Source organism: Acomys russatus, chromosome 1 (assembly GCF_903995435.1).
Source record: "Acomys russatus chromosome 1, mAcoRus1.1, whole genome shotgun sequence".
Classification (NCBI taxonomy): Eukaryota; Metazoa; Chordata; class Mammalia; order Rodentia; family Muridae; genus Acomys; species Acomys russatus.
In genome coordinates this window covers 9,063,820-9,091,459 of record NC_067137.1, presented here as the reverse complement: position 1 = coordinate 9,091,459, position 27,640 = coordinate 9,063,820, and the positions used below count along the sequence as shown (strand labels likewise).

General features: G+C 45.9%; 1 protein-coding gene across 1 annotated transcript in view; it reads right to left on the bottom strand.

Annotated features, from left to right (window-relative positions):
* Positions 1-14,901, bottom strand: part of Lrpprc (leucine rich pentatricopeptide repeat containing) — an 86,206-nt gene extending 71,305 nt beyond the window's left edge. The window contains exons 1-3 of the mRNA XM_051160825.1: positions 14,698-14,901; positions 3,141-3,334; positions 1,888-2,010 (exon numbers count right to left, since the gene is read on the bottom strand). Coding sequence (XP_051016782.1) covers positions 1,888-2,010; positions 3,141-3,334; positions 14,698-14,846 — 466 coding nt within the window. The 5' untranslated portion in view covers positions 14,847-14,901. The remainder of the gene's footprint in view (positions 1-1,887; positions 2,011-3,140; positions 3,335-14,697) is intronic.
* Between the last annotated feature and the right edge of the window lie 12,739 nt (positions 14,902-27,640).

The window sequence follows — 27,640 nt, the reverse complement described above, 5'->3', positions numbered from 1 at the left end:
TGCACATTCATGTCCAACACTCCCAAGTACTTATCTTAAAATGTTGTGTTAAACTTATATTTAACAATAGAAATGGGAGGCTGGGAATGACCTACTAGAATCTTTCACTATAAACATGATTGGTCATTTGGCTTCTGAACTGTGTTAACATGTTTCCTATTTAATGGGCAGGCTTATGGGAATATGAATTCAACAAGTGTCTCTCAAGGGTTATTGCTGATGAAGAGCAACGGACTCCACACTCATCAAGGATCCATCAAGACGGCAACATCAAGGAAAATCTTTGGAAAAAATTACAACCAGAAGCAATATACTTGAGGTACTATTATGCTGTTGTATATGGGCACTTTGTATTTTAGAATACAGTCAATTTTGCAAATATTTCTCCCATCTTAGCATGTTTTTTAATTATACAGTTAGTGACACAGAATTCTGTTCTGTGTGACACCAAGACCTTTGCACATGCTAGTTCCTAGAAACTACCCTCTCTCCCTGCCCCCTCCTCACCCATTTTTTGTTTGTTTCTTTAAGACACGGTATCTCGCTGTCTTGTCTCAAACTACAGAAATCTACCTCCCCTTCATCTCTCCAGTGCCATAACTAAGACATGGCTAGCCCTAAAAATATACACATATGAGCAGCATTAAATGGACCCAGCAGGTTGTCTTTATATAATCACAAACTTCTTTTTAGTTGCCAAGTGCAGTAGCACACACCTGTAATCCCAGCACTCAGGAGGCAGAGGCAGGTGGATCACTGAGTTCAAGGCCAGCCTGACCTACAAAGCAAGTCAGGTATAGCCAACGCTACACTGAGAAACCCTGTCTCAAAACCCAAAACAAAACAAAACCAAAAATAAAACAAACAAAAAAACCCTAACCAACCAAAAATTTCTTTTTATACTTAAATTATTACCTCTTTTCTGCTGCTTTTATACTTCAAATTCTTTTCCATTGTGAAATCCAATAGATACGTAAGTCTGTTTTAGTTTTAAAGTAAGCAGATTCAGAGCTGTGGGTAAATATCATTATTCATCCTACAGCTTTTCCTACAACTGTACGGCAAAGGCTAGTCCAGACGGCTCATGGGTTTTTGCTGTCCTTAACTAAATCCTAAGGATTTTATAATTAGAAAAGGTGCGGATTTCTCATTTAATATGTGCAGCTAATTACTATACATTGACTTTCCAGGTTCTCAGACCAATAGAGTTAAGAACCTAAAAGCTGCCTGTCTCCCAGCACTGGGGACTAAGGACATGTGCCCCTGTGCTGCAGTTGGGTCAGCATTTTAAAAGACAAACAAGGTGTTTAGGCAGGCGAGTGGCACGCACCTTTAACCCCAGCACTGGGAGGCAGACCCTGTGAGCAGGTTCCACACTGGCCAGGGCAGCACAGTAAAGCCCTGCCTGACACGGTGACAGCAATGACAAGATGCACTGTTTGTCATCCGTCCAGACAAGGGACACTTCAGGAGGTACACGCACATAGAAAACGCACTGCTTACGGATGGTGGCACGCAGTGTGCTGTTCAGCAGCTGAATTCTTATGTCTGTCTCACCAATGTGTGAAGAGCCATGATATTCTATCACAGAATCTCCATCATTTTCTCCTCTGACCCCCGTGACAGCACTAAGGTTGATCCTAGCCCCCTGCTACTGTAATAAGCCAGAGAAGAGTGCATCTGTGCCCACGTCCTAACAGTACTGATATTTTAGGCTGAGTTACAACTGATAACTTATCAAATAAACACACTGCCAACAGAGTACTGAATCAACAAGCCCTATGATAAAATGAAATAGGTATTATAATACTTACGTGAAGAAGACTTTTAGTGAAATGGGGGGGAAACCTACACCTTTACTCATGTCATGTGCTAAAATGATCATACCTAATTTCTGAAGTTTGTCCCATATCTTATGAGCAAATTCTGTCCTTTCTGCAAGAGTCAGCTCAGGCAAGAGCGAACCACAGCTGCGCAGCAGAAGCAAGGCTTGATTACTTCCTGGGCTACCTGCAGAAAAACAGTTTAACAGGTCAGAGGCAACAGGATCAGTGACATGGAGGTAAATGTCAAAGCTGCATCTGAAGTTTATAAATCACTTTAAAAGCTTCAGGCATTTCAAAGAGATCAAGGAAAACGTCCATTAATTATCCATGCGTCTCCTGGCTCACCAAAGACAAGAGAGCAGTACCCAAATGCCACCCAGTCCCAAACACTGCTAAACAGTGCCACTGAGAATGTTAACAGTCGTCTCCTGTAAGAGCTACGGCTGTAAAACGTACATACTCCGTAAGCCTGACGAGTCCAGCAAGCAGTGCACGCTGCAGCTCCAAGGCTAAGGCCTCAGCTGATTATGGAAACGACACAAAGCAGACATGAACTCATCATCAGACTTAAAACTCCACCTCCATGTCCCTTCCAGTGGACGTTAAGATGAAACAAAAACAAGCACGTATTCTATAACTCCATCTACAAGGGCATCCGGAGTAACGGGGCAGAAAACACACCTATGGGTGCCCAGGATGGGAAAGGTGGGAGAGGGTGACGAGGGGTGACAGTGGAAAGTTGTGGTAACAGCTGAACAGCTCTGATCACATCAGGAAGTTAGGGTCTTTGGTGCATGGGGCTGTAAGTGTCACGGAGCCTCCCGTACACCTCCTGACAGAGCAGTCGCCCGCACACGGGCTCTGGAAGTTTAGAGACTCTTTGCCTTTGTACTTGTGAGGAGATGGGCAGGAGCCTGGGAGTGCAGAACCTGAAGCTCCTGTGCGACTGTCCAGGTCAGGGTGAGCTACCTGCTCAGCAGCTGACTGGAACAGAAGGGCAATGGCTTTCAGTCTTCACTGCGGCCACACAGTCTTCACTGCACCACACAAGGGAAGACAAGGAAACCTGGTGCCTTCAACCAGTTACCACTGAAAGCCACTCGAGAAACCAGGGGAAGTAAACTGATGCCTTTATTTGCCGACTATGAAATGAAGAAGTCTTAAACAAAATACTTTCATGTTATTTCAAACTCTGCCGGCATGAGCTGAAGGTTAGCGGGCTCACAGTCAAAGCCGACACATCAAATGATGCTCTACACACCGAGCTGCCAGGCACCCACTAAAACGTCAGCCCCTTCAGAGAAACGGAAATACCTGAGTGGCATGTGCTCTCAAAGACTTTCTGCAGAAGTCCCTTTGTAATGCGGCCCGTTCTTCGGACAGAATTATCCAGCCTCATTAGAGCCCAGTCAAACTGACTGTTACTTCTTCCCGTAGGAGCGGGCTCCTCCGAAAGAGCCCTCGTCTCAGCAACAATGGCATACAGCCTGGCTTGGCTCAGCAGCTCTCTGTAAGAGGAAATACAATTAATAAGTAAGTACACTGCTATATAGACAGGGCACCGTCTGTGTGAGCTATATACCAAGTCCTGATGGTCACTAGGTAATTAAAATTGCCAAGCAACAGCAAAAACACTCAGAGAAGTATAAACTGGCAACAAATAAAGGTTTTGATTATGCCTTTTAAACACACACGAGAGCGCGCGCGCGCGCACACAGACACACACACACACACACACACACACACACACACACACACACGGCATAGCAAAACTCCCGGAGTGAACCTGGGTGTATTGATAACCTCCAACATGAAGCCATTTCAAACTAAGAAGCTAAAATGTTTCCTTAATGAAAGAAAATGAAGCAGGTTGTGTGACAAGCTCTTCCCCTTTGCATAAAGGAGACAAAGGGCCAAGGTGGACTTCAGATTCTAAAACAACCTTCAAGGTTTTTCTGGGCATTAGGTTTATTATGAGCTTAAGATTATAAATCAGTTATTTAACCTAGAAAAGGAAGTTTATTCCAAGTTAAAACTGTGCATCTACTTTACCGGATCCCGAGCCCCGTCATTTCCAACCGTCTGAGTAGACGGAAGCATCTCAGTATCACAGCTCTGCACTTGTCAGCACGCTGTTTTCATACTCCCCTCACTCTCTAAAGTAGTGACCGTCAAGGACACAACTCTACTTCTGGCCTTAAACATTATTATTTTTGAAGGTGTCAGATAAGAAACTAGCCCAGATGAGAAGAAGGACGATGTTTTTTAGTTTTTTCAGGCAGGGTCTCACTTAGTCCAGGCTGGCCTGGAACTCCCTATAGAACCAGCAATGACTCTGAACATCGGTTTCTCCTTTCGACTCTGATGAGATGTCAGGCCTGTGCCACAGGTTATACAGTATAGGGATGGGGCCCATGCTAATCAAGCACCCTGCAAACTGAGCTACTGCCATCCCCAAACAAGCAACTCTCCTCATTTAAGTCAGTATTTTGATGACCCAGTCTACTACACAACTGAACTGTAAGATGTGCTGCCAGAGGTGATTTATGCTATGGAAATAAATGCTGCACTTGATTTACAAATGTCAGACCTAAAACGAGATCCCTAAAAGAATAATACTGACATAAATCTTTGACTCTTAAAGGCTTTCTCAGAATTCGACGATCTCACTTTTAACATATGGTATCGAGGACCTACTCTGACTATATTAATTTTAGCTGCCACTAAGTTACACTAAGCATTATACCTAGAAATATGAATTCAGTAATGCTTTCAGGATGATAGCCCCATTTTCTGGCATGTAGACCTTTTTAGCAGTCAGCGGTGAGTTTACAAATAACACTGTAGGGGCTAAGTGAGTGACTGAGTGATGGAGCACGTGCTTAGCATGCAGCAGGCCCTGGGTTTGACCTCGGCGCCCCCAGAGCCACTGCTTTCCTATGCTACTAACAAGCCGTAAGTTGACTGTGGGTATGTGTAGCGGCATCAAAAGCTCTGTTACACGGTCCTGTAACCCAGAGTCTGTAATGGATACGGTAGAAGAATTGTACCAGCGAGCACAGACAAGTCACAACAACTCGACCGTGTATATACAGAAATAAGTCAGAAACTAGGGGACTAAGAGTATATCCAATAAGATGATAGCCTCTGTCTACATGTGCATGTGTGAGCATGTGTGTGCATGTCTGTGTGCGTGTGTGAGCATGTGTGTGCAAGTGTGTAGACAGCTGCTTGTTAAGTGACCAGAATGACTTAAACGGTATGTTACCATCCACAGACCAAGGAAGAGGCGTATGTCCCATTCATCACAGCTCTCAATGGTTATTTGTTACTGTAATAATCATCAAACACTATGGCCTTGCTAGTGTGAGGTAAAGAAAGCAACAGTACTTTTCAGTTTGGTAGTTCATTTCTTTTTATGAATGTATAATATTTGATATTGAAGGCTATCTTGATTTTTGCCAATTTTGAATAAAGATGATATACATATCTATGTGCAAAAACATAAATGCTGATCTTATTTGGGTAAATACTTCCACTAAATACTTTTCAAGTGTCTATAAAACCACCTTTCAAAATAGCTATCCAATGTTTACTCCTTCAGCAACCAATGAGAGCTGTTTCTCTACCCGGAAGCCTACCAGCATTTGGAGCTGTCAAAGATAAGGATACAAATACAGGGAAAAGCGTACTATTCACAGCTACATTTTAACGCACGCTAAGTAGCAGTAAACTAGGACAGTCCCCAGCCCTTATACATGAAAAAACTGACAAATATTGCCCAAATAATAGAAAAGGCTAAAGATGTGATGACAGAACCAGTATTTGCATCTGTCTGACACAAGCCCATGTGGCACAAGAGGATCAGCGACATCACGCAGCTGCGATGCAGGAGCCACACTGCAGAGTGGTCAAAATGGAAACCTCGACAAGGACCAGCAGATAACGGGGCGTCTCTAACGGCAGGGGAGCGGGTAGTGCGCGGTTTATTAGGACTATGGACCGTCCTGGACAATACAACAGCAGTCCCCTGCAGCTGCACGCTCAACTTGTTCCGTTATTCTATGGACACAGCGATCTTGAATTCATCTCTTAAAACCTCTCCTTTGCCACCTAACAGTGCTACGTGAGCTTCTGCTACCCTGTCCATATGGTGAGCTATAGCCACTGCACTGAAATGTTCACCCAGCTTACACACCCGGCTGCACATTGCTAGGCTCACTGGAGTTTTAGTTTGTCAACAATTCAAAACCGTGGTGCCAACACGACCCTGGCATGTTCACCTTTCCCGTTTCTCCACTGCTGTCCACACTGCCATTATAGTATGTCCCAAACCCAAGACCTCAGCACAGTTACTTCTCTGCTCTCTCACCCTTGCTGGAACCAGAACACAAAAGATTGTCACACAAAAATCACACCCATCTTCTCCAAAATCATCTTTCTTTATGCCATTTAGGATCCTAAAATTTGTTTTGTTTTCATGATTGTCACAGAAAACTTATCAAGTTCACTTGAATTTACAAGGCACTGTGTGTTAGTAGCCTTACTCAGGCAGTGAGTCAGCTGGTGACTCTCACTGCAAACTTTCAGCTGTAGTAACAGAAACAGGAGCAAGAGCTATAGACAGAAGAGTAACAGTGTCTCCTATAGGTAAGTTTCAGACAGATGTCTGAGCTACAAGGCAGAGTGGCACACACGCAATCCTAACACTCAGGAGGCTGGGCAGGGGGGTCCAGGAGTTCCAGGTCATCCTGGACCGTGGTAACAGCACTGGCCATTATCACGAGAGATTTTGGCCAAATTGTTACAACCTCCTCCACTATGGTTTGAATACTGTCCACTCCCAAACTGATGCTGACGTCGACTGCCATTGTAATGGAGGATGAGATGGAGCTTTGAGAAAGGGGTTCTCTTGCCTTCTGCCTTTCGCCATCAGATGACACCCAGAGGGAAAGAACAGGCTGGAGGTGGCTAAGAGGGTAATGGCAGCTTGCCACCAAGGCTGATAACCAAAGTTCGATCCCTGGGACCCATATGGGAAAAAACAACCAATTCCTGCAAGTTGTTCTGTAACCTCCTCTATCTGCAAGCCACAGTGCGAGTACACATGCCTTTATGTGTGTGTCTGTGTCTATGCGGTATCACACAGATTTAACCTTACTGTTGGGAGGCACAGGCAGGCATTCAAAGCCAGTCTCAACTACATTGCAAGTTACAGGCCATTAATGAAGACATTGAGACCCTGTCTCAAAATAAATGAAGGGAGGGAGGGAAAACTAAAGAAAAGAGGGGTTGGAAGACAGCGTCAGTGGCCAAGAGTGTTTGTTGCTTTTACAGAGGACCCAAGTTTGATTCCCAGCACCCACACTGGGCGGCTCACCAATGTCTGGAACTCCAGCCCTGAGAGGGCAGGCCTCTTCTGGACTCCATAGATACTGGTATGCATTAGCATACAGACAGACAGACAGACAGACACACACACATTTTAAAATTAAAAAAAAGGGAAGACCTCATCAATGTCAATTTTTTAAGATAGTATTGTAGGCCTCCAAAGCTGTGAAAAAAAAAAATGGGTTTGGGTGTTGTTTGTTTGTTTTGTGCTCTTTATAAATCACTCAGTCTCAGAAGCTGTCTAATAGCGTAAGTCTCGAAGCCTAAGCCTTAAGGGGCAGGAAGGAAATGGATGGCTCCCAACACCTACATGACAACAGCTCACAGGCAGTGTTAACTCCAGTTCCAGGGCATCTGACACACACTCTGGCCTGCATAGGCACCAGGCACACATGCAGTACACACATATACACGTAGGAAAACTCTCACACAGTATTTCCCTCACAAGAGCCTTACTTGTAAAAAGTGACTGAGGTCACACAGTGAGTCTACAGTGCACTTCTAGGCAAGGTGGTTTTGAAACTGCATTTACACAAAGGTGTTCCCTTTCAGTGGGTTTACTTTTTAAAAGATTAAAAAAAATAATAACTATCATATCTAGTTCTTTTCTTATTGTTTTTTGGCTAAGACAAAATAAAGTTATAAAAATGTTGGTCTAAAGGCTCGAGTGACAGCTCAGTGGTTAACAACACTGGCTGCTCTTCTAGACTTAAGCTCAACTCCCAGCACCCACACGGTAGCGAACCATCTGTAACTTCAGTTCCAGGAGGTCCGATGCCCTCTTCTGGCCTCCAGGGGCACCGCATGCACATGGTGAGCAAATACACATGTGGGCAAAGTACCCATGCACATAAAATACAAACAACTCTTTAAATGTCAGTTTAAACCTAAGAACAATGTAAAGAAGATAGTAAATATATAAATAGGAAATACTCAGAATAGGCCCCACAACAAGTAAAATCTGCAGATAAACAAATGCCCTACGTTTGGGCAACACAAAGAAAGTGTCCTTAACGGACCTGGCAAGTAAGCTTAGCGAACATAATCTAAATACTTGCTAGAGCATTTTCTCCTTTATCAGTAAGAAGAAATCCTAATACCACTTTCAAAGGTCTGTTCAAATGTAAGCTGTGCTGTGACAGCATGAGCCGGGAGGTCATCAGCCTTCCTACAACGTCCTATTCCTCACCGCAGAAGAAATGCCTGCCTGGAGATGGAGGTGCAGCTCAGTGGGACAGCCCTGGCCCAACACGCACGAGACCCTACCTTGTGAAAATGGGGTGAGGGAGGCAAGTAATGTAACTCTTAGCCCTAATAAAACAATACTCAACATGTAATTGATCTCTTGCTATGGAAAGCACACAGGAAACTTGTAGTTTTTAAAAACATTTTGTGCCGGGTGGTGGTGGCGCACACCTTTAATCCCAGCACTCGAGAGGCAGAGGCAGGCGGATCGCTGTGAGTTTGAGGTCACCCTGGTCTACAAAGCGAGTCCAGGACAGCCAAGGCTACCCAGAGAAACCCTGTCTCAAAAAACCAAAAAAAAACCAAAAAAAAACCATTTTGTAAAATGTCTCCTTGACCATGATTCTCCAAAAAGTCTTGTCAAACTCGGCTTTCTCCCAACAGGGTTTCATGCCTTATGATGAGTCTTAGAGCACAGTGACACCAGCAGTCCTTCCACACTTGCTCCCAGCTGCTCTGTCCTGAGACAGCAATCCTTTTCCATCAACGCCCCGTGTCAGGCTTCTCCTGTTTTAGCTATGGTAGGAAGTGCAGGAGAATGTATTAACTAGAGCTGATGATATGAAACGAAGCACGTATTTTTCAGAATCTATACAATTAGAATGGCATGGATTAGATTCTAAAGATCTCGTCCAGATTTCATATGCATTTTGTGCAACATTTTTATGAAGCTGAAAAGACAGCTCAGGCACAGCTGCAGAATACCCAAGGTTGGATCCTAGCAGCCATGTCACAAAGGTCACAACCATGTGTGACTGCAACTCCAGGTCCCCTGACACCTTCTGGCCTTCCTACGCAGGCAGCTGTACCAGCGTGTACATACATGCACACTGTTAAAAAGAAAACCTTTTTAACATGAACGTTCTGTCTGGAAGCCATCCCCTTCAGCATCCAGAGCACATGCGAGAACAGCTCAGAGTCAGGAAGCACAAGCTGAAAGGTCTCCATCCCTAACTCACCAGCAACTGTGAGAATGGACTGTGGGTACCAGGCATGACAGAGGCAGGATAAGGTCTGTGCAGATGGGAAATCTATTCTCCCCATCCTCCACCCTCCCCAATCTCCTGAGCTCTCTCCAGGAGAGGAAGACCTTCACTTCCGCACCACTAGTTGAGGCCCTCAATCTGCAATACTGCTCCCCACTGCCCATGCTGCCCTTTGTCAAGATCCATCACATTCCAAATCCTCCTCTGGGCCATGACCCTGCCATGATCAGACATGTCGCTAACACGACAATCAACTGCCCCTGCAGTATCAGAGTTCACCACCCTGCACAAGACAAAGTTTGGCTTCCAAGCCATGGACTTCTTTACTCTACAGACACACAGAACATGAGCTCCCTCTTGGGTCTGGGAGGTAGCTCGGTGGCTAAAGGTGGCTACCTAAGACTGACTTGAGTTCTGTCCACGGATCCTCATGGTGGAAGGAGAGAACAGGCTCTTCAAAGCTGTCCGTGTGACTTCATGTGCACACTGTGGCATGTGTACCCACACACAGTAAGAGAACATGTGCACACTCCGTCGGACTGAACGACAGATGGTCAGATGGACAGTCTCCTTCCTGAAAAAGAATGTGACGGCCCTTTGTGAAATCACCAACCAAGCAACCAGGTGGTGGTGGCGCACGCCTTTAATCCCTGCACTTGGGAGGCAGAGGCAGGTGGAGCTTTGAGTTTAAGACCAGCCTGGTCTACAGAGCGAGTCCAGGACAGTCAAGGAGGGCTACACAGAGAAACCCTGTCTCGAAAAAAAAACCACACAAACAAAAAGAAATTCCCAATCAAGTATCACCTTCTTCTGCGCATGTAAGGCCAATAAGAGAACTGCCACAGCCTTCTATGACTCACAACCTACACACAGAGCGCAGCGGCTGAGTCTTGCGTTTCACAAGCCAAAAAGTCTTAGACTCTTAACCACAAAGTGTTCTTATCTTCCAATGACAACTCTCATCGAGATGTGTAATTTTCTCCTTTGGGCCACAATCCTCAATCGAGATCAATTTCACCCAGACTTCACTCCGCATCTATCTTTCCTCTGAAAGATAAACATGAGGATTATTCTAAAACAAACAAAGCCCCCTCACCCTCCTCATGGAGGTAATGGCCAGAAGAATCCTCCCTCACTAACGCCTACTAGTCCAACTCAGACACAGCACCGCTGGAGAGCAGAACCGGGGTGGCCGTGCAAAACCGCACTGCAGCAGAGACATCATCCCATAATACCTCTCTCCCAATGTCTACTTGCTCCTTGGCTTATTCAACAAATGTCTGATACCTACTCCACAAACAGAACTAGACATAAAGGGAGGCAAGACAGCAAGATAAAGTCCTTGACTTTAAGGGCAGGTCTGCAGTGTCACATGTAATAGCACACGGAGGTTACGTATGTGCCAGGACTAATGGCATTTTACCCATACAGGATCTCAGAGGACATGAGGAAACCCAAGCGCAAGAAGCAATTGAAAAGGTCTATCAGAGGAAGCGGACTTCCCACCATGAGAAGACTGAGCATCACATTCAAAAGCAGAAAGCCATGTACCTTGTTCCAGTGGGGCCCTCCTGACCCACACTGACAGCACCTCTACCATCTGGGGGTTGTTAAAACACGCGGAGCCCCATGGTGAGGATTCAGCTTGCATGGAAAGACAGGAGGTGAGGCAGCTCCAGCTTCCAAGGCTCCTATGAAAGCAGCTACGTACATCGGAGCCAGTGTGCTCAACTGTGAACATGAAACGACACGATCACGTTAGCAGGAACTCTAGAGAGGGTGATGGGGGCACAAGAGATGGACATCCATTCTAGACGAAGCGGGACTCCCGGGATCTTATCACTTGTCAATCAAAGGGGACGATGAGATCTAAGTGGGGAAAGAAGCAGATACACGTGTGGGCCCTTTCTGAGTAACAGAAACAGCATCGCTCGGAGCTCAGCCTTGGGAGAATAGCTGTGTTGGGGCTGAAGTACCTGTAGCCCAGCCAGAAGGAGCTTGCAGCCGCCTGTGACGGAGAGGCTGAAGTGACAAAGACACTGAAACTGAAAGGGCCATCTACAAGGAGAAGGAAGGCAAAGAGTGAGGAGACGTAAACTGCCAGCAACAAAACCTCCAAGTATGCAGGGTGTGGTGGCACACACCTTTAATCCCAGTACTCCGGAGGCCAGGCAGATTCTTTTGAGACAGCCTGGTCCATAACAGCCAGGACTATTACAAAGAGGGAAACACACACACACACACACACACACACACACACACACACACACACACACACAAAACCCTCCAAGTACATGACCATTTAATTTACAATCATGGAAAGAAACTGGAAGGAAGCAGGTGCAAAAAACTCCTGAGAAGCAAGAAGCTGGCAGTGCCAGGCAAGGGACGTCACGAAAAGCAAGCGAGAGATAGTACCTACCACCAGAGATTCCAAAACAAAACACAGATTGCATAATTATGACGTCTTCTGCAAAAACAAAGTAAAGCCAAATAAATGACTCTCGGAAAGATAGACTAAGTGGTGTAACAATGGCTCTCTCTGAGCGATAGTTAAGGAAGATGTTTCATGTTTTGCTCTGTAATTTAGGTATTCCTCCAGGAGCATGAGTTTTATGGTTTAGAAAAAAAAGGGGGGGGGCTGAAGAGGGGGCTTAGCAGGTGAGAACACTTCCTGCTCTTCTAGAGGACTCAAGCTCACTTCCCAGCACACAGGCCAGTCAGCTTGCACCTGAATGGAGGTGCAGCTCCAGGGGATGCGACACCCTCTTCTGGCCTCCAAGGACACAACACACACAAACATATAAAACAAAAAGGATCTTAAAAAAAAAAAAAAGTTATGGCTCTGGTCATGCGGCACCCACCTTAAATTTCAGCACTTGGGAGACAGAGGCAGGTGAGGTTGAGCCAGCCTGGTATAAGTCCCAAGACGGGCCAGACCTACCTATAGACACTGTCTCAAAAAAAAAAAAAAAAAAAAAAAGACATTGAGGCCTCAACAAGGAATGAGAACATCGCAGAGAGTAAATGAGAGGTGAGCAAAGGAGACAGCAGACCGTGGGAAAGGAGGAGTCCTGAGAAATGTTGTGTTTTTCAGATGGAAAAGGTGCAGGCAGGCTTACAAGCTGTGGGATGGGAGACTGAAGGGAAAGTGTTCAAAGTCCAAAGAAAGAGAACAAATACAACTTTACTGTCTGCTGTGGCCTAAACACAGCTTTTCGAGCAAGACCAAGTACTGCGCTCAAATACCTGACTTTCTATCTAGGAAACACAGAACAGGTAATGACACATGTTCCCCATGCACAGACAAGACCCTGATGTAATAATGTCACTGCTTGCCTTTTTTCTTTTATTTGGCTTGTGTGTGTGTGTGTACGTGTATGTGTGGAGGTCAGCTGCAGGAGCCACCCTCTCCTTCCGTGTGGAGCCTGAGGAACAAACTAAGGTCATCTGGCTTGCAGAGAAAGTGCCATTTTCTTCTTTTTAAAAATGCATATAATTAAATGTGCAAGGGTGTTTTATCTACATTCATGCCTGCGTGCGGGCGTTGGATCCCCTGGAACTGTACTTACAGGCAGTTGTGAGCTGCTAAGTGGGTGCTGGGAACTGAACCCAGGTCCTCTGGAAGAACAGACAGTGCTCTTAACCACTGAGCCATCTCTCCAGCCCCAAAAGTACCTTTTCTTGATGAGCCACCTTGCTGGCCCATAAGGTTACTTTTTGGATCATGTTAAGACAAAGCTTCTGAAGAGACACCTGAATCCTGAATAACAAGAAGATGAGCTTTTACAGTGACACCTGGCACCTCTCCACTACAGACAAGCCTAAGTAAGGGTCAGAGGGGCTAAGTTCTATGCAGCAAGGTCTAAGATTATGAGCCAGGAAATGGGATCCAAATCCGATGGACACCCAGATCAACAGCCTGTCACTAAAACGTGTTCCATTTCCCCCAAACACAAGAGAAAGATGAACGACAGCACTGCAACACTGGCCTCTGGCCTCATGTGAATGACTAGAGGCCAGTCACTAAGAGAAAGTCAAAGGAGCGGGCACTTCTCCAAAACGGAAGTTAGGGGGTGGAGGACGAAGAGCCGGGGCAAAAGCAGGGGCATGAATTCTGAAGGCTCACTTGCCCAGGCCGAACACAAAAAACCCAGGCAAGGCCCCAAAGCACAAAGAAGCATCACTCCAAAGATATGTAACTCAGCTGTTGAGGAATCACAAAGCATTTTCTTCATCCAATTACATACAGTGTCAGGCTGGCCGGTGAAGACAGTGACTTCCATTACAGTAACAAAGCAGTTGCTGCTCCATGCCAAGCCCTGCATCTCAGGAAATATTCTTAACCTCAGTACTGTGTCCACCTGTGTACCCAAAGACACTAAAGCCTGGGCTGTTGGGTGATTAGTCCAATGGCACAGTGCAAACAAACCGAAGCACCCTCAGTCTGTGGCACCCCACTCCAGATCATTAGTTCATAAATTTTTCTTGCTAGACCCCAAAGGTCTTTCGTGGGTCACTCACTTGTCAATTTCTCTCTGGTACCTAAGTTTCCCTCTTCTTTTTTCTGATGATTAGAACAGTCGTCAAATGGACACACTTATCTCCCAGAACCTCAATCCACGAGGGCGTGCTTACACAAATACTTGACACTAACTGGGAATTTGACTTGTTTTTTAATACATGCATAGATCCCAACAGAGTACCTTGCCTGTGCTCACCAGTGCATCCTTCCGAGACAATGTCCAACCCAGGACATCTGCGTAAATACTGAAGGAAAATTCCATTCAACAAAACGCAGGCAAAAACCTGAACTGACCATCATCAAATGTCAAGCCTTGGGTTCACTCGAAACCTCAAACCCCACCCCCGGGTGGAGGGGTGGGGAGGGACGGGATCGAAGGCTCTTAAGACTACATGTGACAGTGTGGAAGAGCACCCAGGTAGGTTACGCCTCAGGGAAAGCACATTACCTGCCCCCACCGCAGCAACCCCTGCGCTCAAAAAGCCCTTGCGCTTCCCGAGCCGTCCTCTGTCCGAGAGCAGGTGGAGATCCCAAGCAGCAAGCCGGAAGCCAGCCATGCCCTCGACCATGACCTTCTCATGGACGCTCAACCCTGTCACCCAAAACCACCAGCAAAGCGTGGGAGGCTCACGCCTGAGCTGCCGGGACCACAGAACTGGAGCGAACGAGCCAGACACCGGCCGGTCCGCCGCAACCCGCCAGAAGGAAGGGGTCCGGTACTCACCCTGCAGCCGGCCGGCCAGCAGTGGCCGCCACGCGGGTGACGGTGGACAGCCGGGCCGGGCCGCTCGCCAGGAGGCGCAGGGACAGTGGGAGGCGCGGAGCTGCCGTGGCCCCGAGCAGCCAACGCGCGGGTCTCAGCAGGGCTGCCATGGCTCGGCGTACCCAAGGCAGGATGCACGCTCCTGCCGGGGACCTGGAGGAACACGTGACGACCCGGGTCGCCCTAGTGGGACGGACCAAGGGCCGAGAGCGCCCAGCGGAGGGGGAGGCTGGAGCCTCGCTAAGGTGTCATTAGGGGAAAGCCGAGCTGCCGGGGGCACCTGGATCCGTCCTTCGTTTTTACAATATCTCATCTTTTTGCTCTGCACGCATCATCCCCATTTCCATATCCAGCGGCCCCCGGCTCTCAGAGAGTTCAGCCACATCACCCCTACACTTTGCAGTTGGTAGAGCCCCTAGAGGTCGACCCCGCCCACGCGCGCGCAAGGGCTTGTGGGAGGGGCCAACAAGAAGAGACCCCGAGGGTTGCCGGGAAGGGCCGACTGTGCAAGATCCCGGAGTGCCTTACAACGTTCCTTCCCTGCGTTTAGGGACCAATATACAGACTTCATCCTAAGTGCCTCACTTCATGAAATAAATGGATTTTTAACAAAGGTCGTATAGTTTTAAAAGCCGAGATTGAACTTTTCTCTTTCTCTCTGCCTTGCTCCTTTCAGTTAACGCACCAATACAGGTATTAAGGTAGTGGTGTGATTATCTGCGGGCTAGTCTGTGGCTAATAAAACAAATTGTTGCCTACACGGGGCTTGCAGACTGAAAGGGTTCCCTGTGCACTGGCCTGAACCCGGGAACAGGCTTCCACTCTGTACTGCCAAGTGAACACTCAAATTCTCCCTCTACAAGTATTACCATCTGACGGTCTCGCCTGCTGGACAAGAAACTTCTGAGCACACAGAATGCGACCTCTTCCGTAGTGGAAGCTCCTCCTCAAAGTTGAGACATAACGCCCCGTGCTCTGAGCATTTATTGAATGGATAATCCTTTAGAGTTAACTTTCCTTACCTTTCTTTTGGAGAGGAGGAAGCTAATGTTCATCCCCAGAAAAAGATGACTTTACTCCAAGTTACACTACTGAGGGCCATGATAGACTAGAGTCCATCCTCTCAGTTGGCACCAGGACTATTTATTGAACACATGTTTTGTGCCAGACACTGCTTGAGATCCTGGAGATATAACAGAGAAATAAAGAACAAAAACAGAGCAAGTCTTAACTTAGACGAGAAATTCTGTACATTTAAAGAGGCAGCTAAGAACTTTGATGTAAAAAAGAAAAAAGGATTAAAGGTAGGTTAGCATCTGTGGTGATTAATCTTGATAGGATTTAGGGCCAGTATGGAAACCAACTTTGGACACATGTGTGAAGGAATTTGTATGTTGGACTAACTGAAGTGGGAAGAGCCGCCCTAAATGTGAGTGGCATCATTGGATGAGCTGGCAGGGCTGAATCAAAGGGAGAAAGCGCTGGGCACCACTAGTCACCTCTGTTTCCTGACCGCATATGCAACGCAACCAAGCTCTTGCTGCCTCTTTCCCACCACGATGGCCAAAATAAACCTGTCTCCTTTAAGTGGCTCTTCTCCGAAAAGTCAGAGAAAGTCATCTGAAGTGAGTCAGGAGTGTCTGAAGGGAAAAGAGAGTCAGCTCTTGCTTCAGTTTCAGACAACAGGAGATTCAAAACCATTCAAAACCCTACAGCGAGATCCACTGAAAAGCACTAGAGGACCAGAGTGAGCAGGGAGTTGGCTTGGACGAGGAAGTCATAGAGGTGTTTGGCAGGCAGTCCTGCAGGGTGTTAACCTTGAATGACCTTTGCACTCACAGGGAGCTGCCTGTTGGGGTGTGGACTTCTGTACAGATGAGATGGAAAGCCGTTGGAAAAGTTGATGCATTGCTGTGATACAAATTCACTTGCATTTTTTAAAGACTTATTTTATTTTATGTGTAGGGGTGTTTTGCCTGAGTTTATGCATATGACCACAAATGGTCCTGATGCCCTCAAAGGTCAGAAGAGGGCTTCGGGTGCCCTGGGACTGGAGTTACAGTAGTTACAAGGTGCTGAGTCCATGTGGGTGCTGGGAATTTGAACCAACCAGTACATTCAACAAAGAATGCAGACAGTCCAAGCATTTGTCACACCCAAGGAAGACGAGAGGTTTGCATACCAATGTGGAACAGAGCTGGTAGAAGTAATTGTGGCAATGGGTTTTCTAAGTATTTACTCCTGAAAACTGTACTCCTTGGTTTGCTGGTTGGTCTTAATTGTCAGCTTGATGGAACTTTGAGTCAGTCACCTTGGCGGCAAATCTTTGGGAAACCTCCAGGGTGAGAAAACCCACCCTACCTGTGTTCGCATTCCATGGACTGGGATCCCAGAGTGGATAAAGAAGACAAAGTGAGCAAAGTGCCAGGATCTCGTCTCTCCCTCTGGCTGCCATGTGACCAGCAACCTCGTGTTTACACAACCATTCCTTCTCCTCCAGGATCCCACACCTTCTTAGAGCAAACAGAGTAAACCCACCCTCCCTCCCTCCCTCCCTTCCTTCCTCCCTCCCTCTCTTCCTTCTTCCCTCCCTCCCTTTCTTCCTCCCTTCCTTCCTTCCTCCCTCCCTTCCTTCCTCCCTCCCTTTCTTCCTCCCTCCCTTCCTTCCTCCCTCCCTTCCTTTCTCCCTCCCTCCCTTCCTTCCTCCCTCCCTCCCTTCCTTCCTCCCTTCTTTCCTTCCTCCCTTCCTTCCTCCCTCCTTTCCTTCCTCCCTTCCTTCCTTCCTCCTTTCCTTCCTCCCTCCCTTCCTTCCTCCCTCCCTCCCTTCCTCCCTCCCTTCCTTCCTTCCTTCCTTCCTTCCTTCCACTGCTCCCGTCAAGTATTATGCCACAGCAGCCAGCAAAGTAACATGGCATCAGTGCCCCAGACACTTGTGACACAGTGTGGCACATGAACAGCTTCCAAGGAGGAGAGGTCTATTTTGGCTCACAGTTTCAGAGGTCTCAGTTGCTGTTTTCCTTGCCTGTCTCACTTGAACAGAGCATCAAGACGACAGGAATTTGGAGAAGAGGAGGTTCTTTGCTTCATGTTGGGCAGGAAGTAGAGGAGAGAGGAAGGGACAGGGGACCAGGTAAAACCTTCAAAGGCACTGACTTAGTGGCTTACTTCCTCCTTCTAAGCCAGTGGCTCTTAATCTTCTTAATGCTTCGACCTTTTTATACAGTTGCTCATGGTGTGGGTGACCCCCCCCACCATAAAATTATTTCATTGCTACTTCATTATTGTAATTTTTCCCTACTGTTATGAATAGTAATGTAAAAATCTGATTAGTAGGATATTTGCTATGTGAAAGAGTTCTTCAGCCCCTAGAGGGGTTGCGACCCACAGGTTGAGAACCACTGCTCTAAGTCCTGTCTCCCAAGGTTCCTAACATTTCCCGAAATAGCAGCACCAGCTGGGGACAAAGTGTTCAGTATATGAGCTTGTGAGGCACATTCCATAAGTAAACCAGAGCATTCCACTCTTGGCCCCAAGGGTCAAGGCCATCTCATAGTGCAAGATGGCTACAATCCAACGCAAGAGTTCTCAAAGCCATGACAGTTAAAATATCTTCAGAGTCGCTGCTGATTCTCAACGTAAACTCTTAGCTGTGAGCCCCTTCTAAAAAGTTAAAGACAAAAACAAGTTACATACTTCAGACATCAGAGGAAACAACTCTGATCCCAAATGAGGTAATGGGGGCACAGAAAAGAGGGGTGGGATCAAAGAGATACCAAAACCCAAGAGGATAAACTTTAAATGCTGTAACGCCACATCCAGCATCAAGCCATGTGATATGGCACAGTGGACGATCCAACCACTTTGGGCAGCGTCAACACTTGACCTTGTCATTTACAAGCTCAGCTAAAGATGGGGGGAAAGGGGAGAGAAGCGGGGGAAGGAAGTTAGGGAGGAGGACAAGGAGACAGGTCGGGAAGTACGATAGAATGTTGCTTACCCATTTTCAGGTCGGACCTTGCTGGTGTCTTCAAAGAATACCTTAGACATAGTCTAGAAGCTAGGGGTGGGGGCGAGTAGGGGTGGGGGGCGCGCACGTGTGTGTGTGTGTGTGTGTGTGTGTGTGTGTGTGTTGCAGTTCAGAGTCTGTTTTGAAGCTCTGATTGATCAGTACTGGCTTAATTACAATAATTTTTGCTCTCTCCATTGACCTAATATTTGAGTAATGTTGGATCTAAACAGACCCCAAAAACCATCTCATGATGAGAAGGGCGGGCATCAGCCTCTGGAGGCCAGAAAACAAGCAAAATAGCAGACATGGTGTTGAGGGAGGAACCAGGTAGAGGGAGCAGCAAGAGCCTAGACTGACAGCTTTCCTGTCTGCCCTGTGCACACCTCTTTAGTCATAGAAAGGGAAGACCCACCCAACTCTCAGAGGTGTTCACCCAGAGACGATCAAGGCAAAGAGAGAATCCTTAGCCCAGTAGTTTCTAATGCTCATAATAGAAACAATGTGCTCAATAATAGAAACAATGTTTCATAGAAGATACAAATACACACAATGCACACAAGCAGGACGTTTTAGGTTAGTGATGTAACTGAGTTCAGGGTTAGCCCACTGTGTTCCAGCCCTGCGCAAACTGGGTGTGGTGGAGCCCATTTATAACCTCAGCGCTTGAGGCGTGCGCCACCACTGCCGAGAAATATATCATTTCTTTTTATTTTACGTTTATTGGTATTATGCCTGCATGTATGTCTGTGTGAGGGCTTCAGAAGTCCTGGAACTGGTGTGAGCTGCCGTGTGGATGGTGGGAACAAAACCCAAGTGCTCTGTAGAAGCAGTCAGTGCTCTTAACCCATGAGCCATCTCTCCAGCCTCAGTCCCAGCATTTGAAATGGAAGACGAAAGAATAAGAAATTCAAAGTCTGCTGGGCGGTGGTGGCGCACGCCTTTAATCCCAGCACTTGAGAGGCAGAGGCAGGCGGATCGCTGTGAGTTCGAGGCCAGCCTGGTCTACAAAGTGAGTCTAGGACAGCCAAGGCTACACAGAGAGACCCTGTCTCAAAAAACCAAAAAAAAAAAAAAAAAAAAAAAAAAGAAGAAGAAGAAGAAAAAGGAAAAAAAGAAATTCAAAGTCATCTTCATCTACATAGCAAGTTGAAGGCTAGCCTGTCTCAAAACAAAAAAGGGGGAAAATATCAAAGAAAAATAGTTTTATTACATGTTATATCTTTGAATAGTGACTCACCTACTATGTCTCATTTTTTCAAATACTGACTGATCTTAGTATGAACAAACTAATTGTAATAGGACATTTTGTTTGAGACAGAGTCTCACTATGTAGCCCTGCATAGCCTGGAACTCTTTGTGTAAACAAGGTTGGAGTTAAAGGCATATGCCACTATGTCTGGCTAGAAGATATTCTTGAGACATTCAAGGCAATTTGACTGTACTGGATAGTTTTATGTGAATGTGACACAAGCTAGAGTCATCTGAAAGGAGGGAGCCTCAACTGAGAAAATGTCCCCATAAAACCCAGCTGTAGGGCATTTTCTTCATTTTCTTTCTTTCCTTAAAGATTTGTTTTATTTATTAGTATACAGTGTTCTGCCTGACAACCACAAGAAGTCACAGATCTCATTATACATATATATATATGTATATATATATATGTTGTGAGCCACTCTGTGGTTCCTGGGAATTGAACTCAGAACTTCTGGAAGAGCAGTCAGTGCTCTTAACCTCTGAGCCATCTTTCTAGGCCAGCATTTTCCTAATTAGTGATTGATGTTGGAAGACCCAGCCCACATGGGTGGTGCCATCCCTGGCCTGGTGGTCCTGGGTTCTATAAGAAAGCAGGCTGAGCAAGCCACAAGGAGCAAGTTAGTAAGCAGCACCTCTCCGTGGCCTCTGCATCAGCTCCTGCCTCCAGGTTCCTGCCCTGCTTGAGTTTCTGTCCTGACTTCCTTCAGTGATGGACCATAATGTGGAAGTGTAAATCAAATAAACCCTTTCTTCTCCAACTTACTGTGTTTCATTACAGCAATAGAAACACAAAGATATTGAATTTGGAGTTCATACTATGTGATACCAAGAGTTATTGGTGATTTTTTACAGATAAGATAATGGCTTTGTGATTACAGGGAGAAAATTTGTTTCTTCTTTCCTTTCTTCCTTCTTTCCTTCCTTTGTTTCTTTCTTTTTGGGGGGGGGGCAGTGGGGATCTGTTGTCACTGGCCTATCTGTGAATTATAATAACATGACATCTGGAGTTGTCTTTATCCAAAAATGGGGAAGAGATATAGCTAAGTTGGTAGAGTGGTTGCCTAGGATACACAAAACGCTGGCTTTAATCCTCAGCACCACACAAACCAGGTGTGGTGGCACATGCTTCAATCCTAGCTCCCAGGAAGGCTGAGGCAGGAGGATCAGAAGTTTAAAGCTATCCTTGGCTATATAGTGAGTAGGAGGGCCACCTAGGCTACATGAGACCCTGTCAAGAGAACAAATATAACATTATGGGGACTTGGGGGGTTGTTTTCTTCTGTATAATTTAATGTGTTGAAAAAAATGTTCCTAGAGCCTGGGCAGCAGCTCAGACGTAGAGCATTTGCCTACTACACAAAGGTTCAGCTACTGGTACTGAGAAAAAGCGGTTGATAGAGAACTTAGTTGTTGACTGTGCTTTTATTTCTCCACTCATGGTTGGAGCATAAGTCAGAGTTTTAGGAACACTACACGCAAGCAAGTCAGTGTACATGCAAATAGGTGCCTGCCTGTACCCAGGTGCCGCACGGCTGAGACGACTTTTCCAACAAAGCTTTCCCAAGCGTCCAAACTTGCTGTTAAATCACTTTATGCAAAATATTCAGGAACTAAGATTTTAGCCTTCATCTTCAAGACTAAAGTTTCAAAAGAGAGAAACACCTTCAAGATTCTGATCTGAGCCTGATGGTGACACACACTTTTAATGCCAGCACTTAGGAGGTAGAGGCAGATGGTTCTCTAAGTTTGAGGCCAGTCTGGTCTACAAAATGAGTTCTAGGACAGCCAGGGCTACACAGAGAAACTCTGTCTTTAAAAAAAAAAGCAAAGAGGGAGGAGGGGGAAGAAGAAGAAGGAAGAGAAGAAGAAGAAGAAGAAGAAGAAGAAGAAGAAGAAGAAGAAGAAGAAGAAGAAGAAGAAGAAGAAGAAGGCGTGGTAGCGCACGCCTTTAATCCCAGCACTCAGGAGGCAGAGGCAGGCGGATTGCTGTGAGTTTGAGGTCAGCCTGGTCTACAAAGCGAGTTCAGGACAGCTAGGCCTACACAGCGAAACCCTGTCTCGAAAAAGAGAAGAAGAAGGAGGAGGAGGAGGAGGAGAAGAAAATGATGATGATGATAATGATCAGAGAAGAGGGTACTTTACACCCTAAATGGGAAATTTGCACAACAGAAGATATTAATCTTATTTGGCTTTGATCAATAAATTTGTTTTTTGTCTTATAGTAGATTGCGAGACTCCCAAAGGATAAGAAAACAACATTGATCATTCATAATTTCATCTTGACCATTTTGGAGTCGCCTTCAGTCTTCACACAAACACATCCAAAACAGTGTGAGTGCAGAAGCAAGTGACTGCCTGGAGTTTAAATGCCTGTTTTGCTTAGAAAGCCTTAGCATATTTTAATCGGCAAATCTCATGTTTAGCCAGGACCGAGTTTTCTCTTCGGGCAACTTAGCTGATGAGTCCAGGGCTTCTCCCATCTGTGACAACATTTTTCATATCCAAGTTTATTCATGTATGTAATTCTCAATTATTCAAAAAATATTCTGCTCAGCCCCTTGTTTGCATATAGCCCGGGGATTCTCAAGAGCCATCATAGCTGCTGCCTTCAGCCACTCTTCTGTCAAACAGATTCATCTGTAAGTGCACAGAGCAGGAAGACAGATGCGGGGTCATTTACTATAAGAAAATAACCCGGGCTGGCAACAAGGAGTTGTTGCTGATATTTTCCCAGTGTCTCCAAGTGTGAAGGCTGGCAAGTCTGTGTGTTTCCCATAGGGCAGATAGTGTCTGGGTAAATCAATATAGAATGACGCTCAAACACAGCGGGCATATCAAGACAGGAGCTGGTGTGACAACACTGCAACAGGGTGCTATAGAGCCGACTCCCGTCAAGACAGGACCTGGTGGTACAAACAAACTTTAGGAAGTCCCTATTGAACAAAATTGGTTTTTTGTTTTTGTTTTTGTTTTTGTTTGGTTGGTTGGTTTTGGTTTTTTGAGACAGGGCTTCTCTGTGTTGTCTTGGCTATCCAGAACTCTCCTTGTAGACAAGGCTGGCCTCGAACTCACAGAGATCCACCTGTCTCTGCCTCCCCAGTGCTGGGATTACAAGTGTGTGCCACCACGCCCAGCTCAGCAAAATTGATAATTACTAAAACATGATGTGTTTCTCAGTCTTCTGGTTGACTGATGTTTTGTTTCATTTTGTTTCAATAGAGCTAGGAAATATATTTAATTTTCTCTGAGCATATGTAATGTGGACTTTCTGTTGTTCTCTCTATGAATTAAAAAAGTGATTTTCTGCTAGGCAGTGGTGGTGCACACCTTTCATTCCCGCACTGGGGACTGGGGAGGCAGAGGCAGGCAGATCTCTGTGAGTTTGAGGCCAGCCTGGTCTACACAAAGAAACTCTGTCTCAAAAAAGCATAATAATAATAATAATAATAATAATAATAATAATAATAATAATAATAATAATAATAATAATTGTGAACACTTTAATGCAAATTTCCTTCTGATAATTTCAGCGAAGTTAAGGGGAAAAAAAAGACCAAAAGACTTTGCTTAGTCTTAGAAAATAATATGTGAGCTCTCTTTTCTTGTTTTTATTCCTCTCTCTCTCTCTCTCCTTCCTTCTCTCCCCATGCTCATATAATAAACCCCTCAATATCTAGAGAGAGGGAGAGAGAAAATAATATGTGAAAGTCTGGGGATGTATCTCAGTGGTTGAGGACTCACCCAATATATGTGAGACCCTGGGTTCAGTCCTCATAACTAGAAAGGAAATTGTTTTTCATTGCAGTAAGTTTCAAGACCCTGATATATGACCTTATCATCTAGGCTTAATTAATATATCATCTTGGTTGAAGTAATGATCCTGTAAATAAAATCTGGTCAATCAAAATTCTACAGAAGCTAATAAGGAAAGTGGTTTAGTCACAGTTCTGTTGCTGTGAAGAGACACCATGACCAAGGCAACTCTTAGAAAAGAAAGCATTTAATGGCCAGGCATGGCGGCGCACGCCTTTAATCCCAGCACTCAGTAGACAGAGGCAGGGGGATCGTCGTGAGTTCAAGGTCAGCCTGGTCTACAAAGGGAGTCCAGGACAGCCAAGGCTACACAGAGAAACCCTGTCTCAAAAAACCAAAACAAACAAACAAACAAACAAACAAAACAAAGAAAGCATTTAACTGGGGATCTGCTTACCGTTTTAGAGAGCCAGTCCACAAGCGTCGTGACAGGAAGCAGACAGGTGTGCATTGGAGCAGCAGCTGAAAGCTTCACATTGGGATCCACAAATAGTAGGCAGTGGGGGTTGGGAGGAGGGGGAGACTCTGGGCTTGGCATTTGCCATGGGGTTTTGAACTTCAAAGCACACCCCAGTGTGATGCCCTCCTCCAACAAGGCCAAACCTCCTAATCCTTCCCAAAAAGTTCCTCTAACTGGGGACCAAACAGTCAAACATACAAACCTAAGGAGGCCGTTCTTATTTAAACCAAAGCAGAGGGTGTTTTAGGCTAGTGCTCTACAGCTGAGCTACAGTCCCCAGGGAGAGTGTTTTAATGCTTAAGGTCATAGTACCTGAAGACAATGAAGACCAGCCTATAGTCAGCCTCTTCTCTACTATGTGGAGAGAGGCCACTTTCAAGGGCAGATACTAGGATCAGTATATAGGAAGATGGAGGGAGCAAGGGAAGGAAAGGGAAGGGGAGGGAGAGAGAGACAGAGACAGAGAGACAAGGAGAGAGAAACAGAGAGACAAGGAGAGAGAGACAGAGAGACAGAGAGAGACAGACAGAGAGAGAGAGTGGGAGAGAGAGATGGAGAGATGGAGGGAGAGAAAGATGGAGACAGAGAGAGAGACAGAGAGAGAGAGAGAGAGAGAGAGAGAGAGAGAGAGAGAGAGAGAGAGAGAGAGAGAGAGAGAGAGAGAGAGAGAGAGAGAGAGAGCATCTAATGACCTAGTTTGATTCTCTGGATAGAGATCTTGCAGAATCTGAATTCAATTCTCTAGTAAAACGAGGCAGCCAATCCCAGCTTGTTCCTGTACTCAGCTTGAATGAGTCTTTGTTATTTTCATCAGAAAGGATCCTGACCAATGGAGACTCAATGTGGAGAAACAGACATCTACAATGGGATTGCTATGATAAGAATATTAGAGAATTTCTTAGAATTAAAAAAAAAAAGCCAGCATATAGAGACCATGTTGCACACATATACTTTACTTATTTCTCTTATTTGCTTATAACACACTGCCTTATACATGCTAAGTGCGCACTCTACCACTGGGCAACATCTCCAGCCCTACTTGTTTGCTTAAGGACCAAGTTTCTTTTCATGCTATCATCTGAAAGCAGAAGGAGAATGTCACCTTGTGACATTTCACACCATTACCATCTGCATCAGAGGCAGCTGTGACTACTCACCAGAGACCCTTGCGTTGGTGCCCATAGTCATTCCTTCATAGAAAGGGTAGCGGGGGTCATTAGATGCTCACGTGAGATCTTGGCCACTCTCTTATGTACCCCCTGCCAGCAATATGTAATTATGACCTGATTGCATGTGGCCCAAGGGTCTCAGGGAGAGCTAGAGGATACATAAGGCAGGAAGGTAACTGAAGGTGGGGACACCACCTATGCAATTATAGGGAAGTTGCCATTCATGTGGGGCAGGACTTGTCTGTGATACAACTGTTCCGAGGTCACCTATACTTCTGATAGTAATGAATACCTCACCCGTGCTTCATAAATAAGCCTAACGAACTCACTGGCCTGCCGAGTCCACTTAGGTGGGCTCATATGTGGTCTGTTGTTGGTGCCCTTTCTGGGGTGAATAGGTGCTTGTTTTTGTCTCCCCAGAAAAAGTTCATACAACACACCTTTACCAAGCAGCGGTCTCTCCAGTTGCCCCTGTCAATCTCTCAGATCGCTGGTGGTTTGATAATACAGACCATTGGTGGGTATCCCAGATGCAACCTCAGCCTTACTCTAAATTTGCATGAAGTAGAAATCACAAGGTTTATAGCTGGAATCCAAGAGCAATCCAAGAATAGAGAGAGGTTTAAAGATTATTTTTTTCCCCTGGCCAGGCGTGGGTGGCGCACGCCTTTAATCCCAGCACTCAGGAGGCAAAGGCAGGTGGATCGTTGTAAGTTCAAGGCCAGCCTAGTCTACAAAGTGAGTCCAGGACAGCCAAGATAATGTAGAGAAACCCTGTCTTGAAGAAAAAAAAAAAAAGATTATTTTTCCCTGGCGGGGTGTAGTGGCACATGCCTTTAATCTCAGAACTGGGGAAGCAGAGGCAGGTGGATTATTGTGAGTTCGAGGTCCAGCCTGGTCCACAAAGTGAGTCCAGGACAGCCAAGGCTACACAGAGAAACCCTGTCTTGAAAACAAAACACCAAAAAAAAAAAAAAAAAAAAAAAAGATAATTTTCTTCCAAGCCTTTCTCTTTCCATACTTCTCTGATAAAAGTAATAAATCTCACCCCCTCAACTCCCCAACCCACTTCAACTCCCCAACCCACCCCCACCCCCGTCAAATACCATGCTCCAGGACCCAGCCATGACTGGTCCGTACTGCCTCCATCTCTCACTGATTCATAGGTTGCCTTACCAGGGAAATACTGAGTTTCAGCTTGGAGGGCAGGAGGTCTGTTGGAATGTGTGCTAAGAACTCTGGGAGGGAGAAGGAAGTCAGTTGATAATTCATTGGCAGCTGAAGTGAGCTTCGGGCGGGCGAGGACTCTTCCAAACTACTGTAGCCTCAGCTGAGCCATTGGAGCCTTTAGATCCTCTCACTGGGTTCTTATTGTCTTGGTGACCTCTCAGGGACAAAACACGGCCACCAGCCAGGTGAAACTTAAGGCAGTTCCCAGCTAGTAACGTCAGCTGAGATCTATCAGCTTCTTATGCTTTCAGCATAGGAATCTCCCTAAAGAAATCTCATGGGAATCTCCCTAAAGAGGGATTCTGTATAACAAACAGCTCCCTCCACCACACCGGTCTATTGAGTCACTTCCTCCAAGGGACACACACACACACACACACACACACACACACACACACACACACACACACACTTTTTTTTTGAGACAGGGTTTCTCTGTGTAGCCTTGACTGTATTGGATTCACTTTGTACACTAAGCTGGCCTCAAATTCACAGAGACCTGCCTGCCTCTGCCTCCCAAGTGCTGGGATTATAGGCATGTGCTGGCTGGGACACACTGTTTACTACCTTCTATGAATCCTACAAATGATGCAGTTGACTAGAGTCTGAAGGACAAAACTGAAAATTGCGCTACCAGGAAAGTTCTGACCCTTGCAAACATGGAGTCTGCAAAGCTGGCAATTCTTGAGCCCTCTGAAGACATGAGAAGGAATCTTTCCTCCAGTGGCTTCAGGTGCGGGCATGAAGAAGAGACCATTTGATCAGGTAAAACCACTGTAGCCAGATTGCAGATCAAGAGCCACTCCCGCTGGGCAACGGGGTGCACACCTTTAATCCCAGCACTGAGGAGGCAGAGGCAGGTGGATCTCTGTGATTTGAGGCGGACCTGGTCTACAGAGTGTGTCCAGGACAGCCAAGGCTACACAGAGAAACTCTGTCTTGAAAAACAAAGATGAGAGAAAGTGAAAA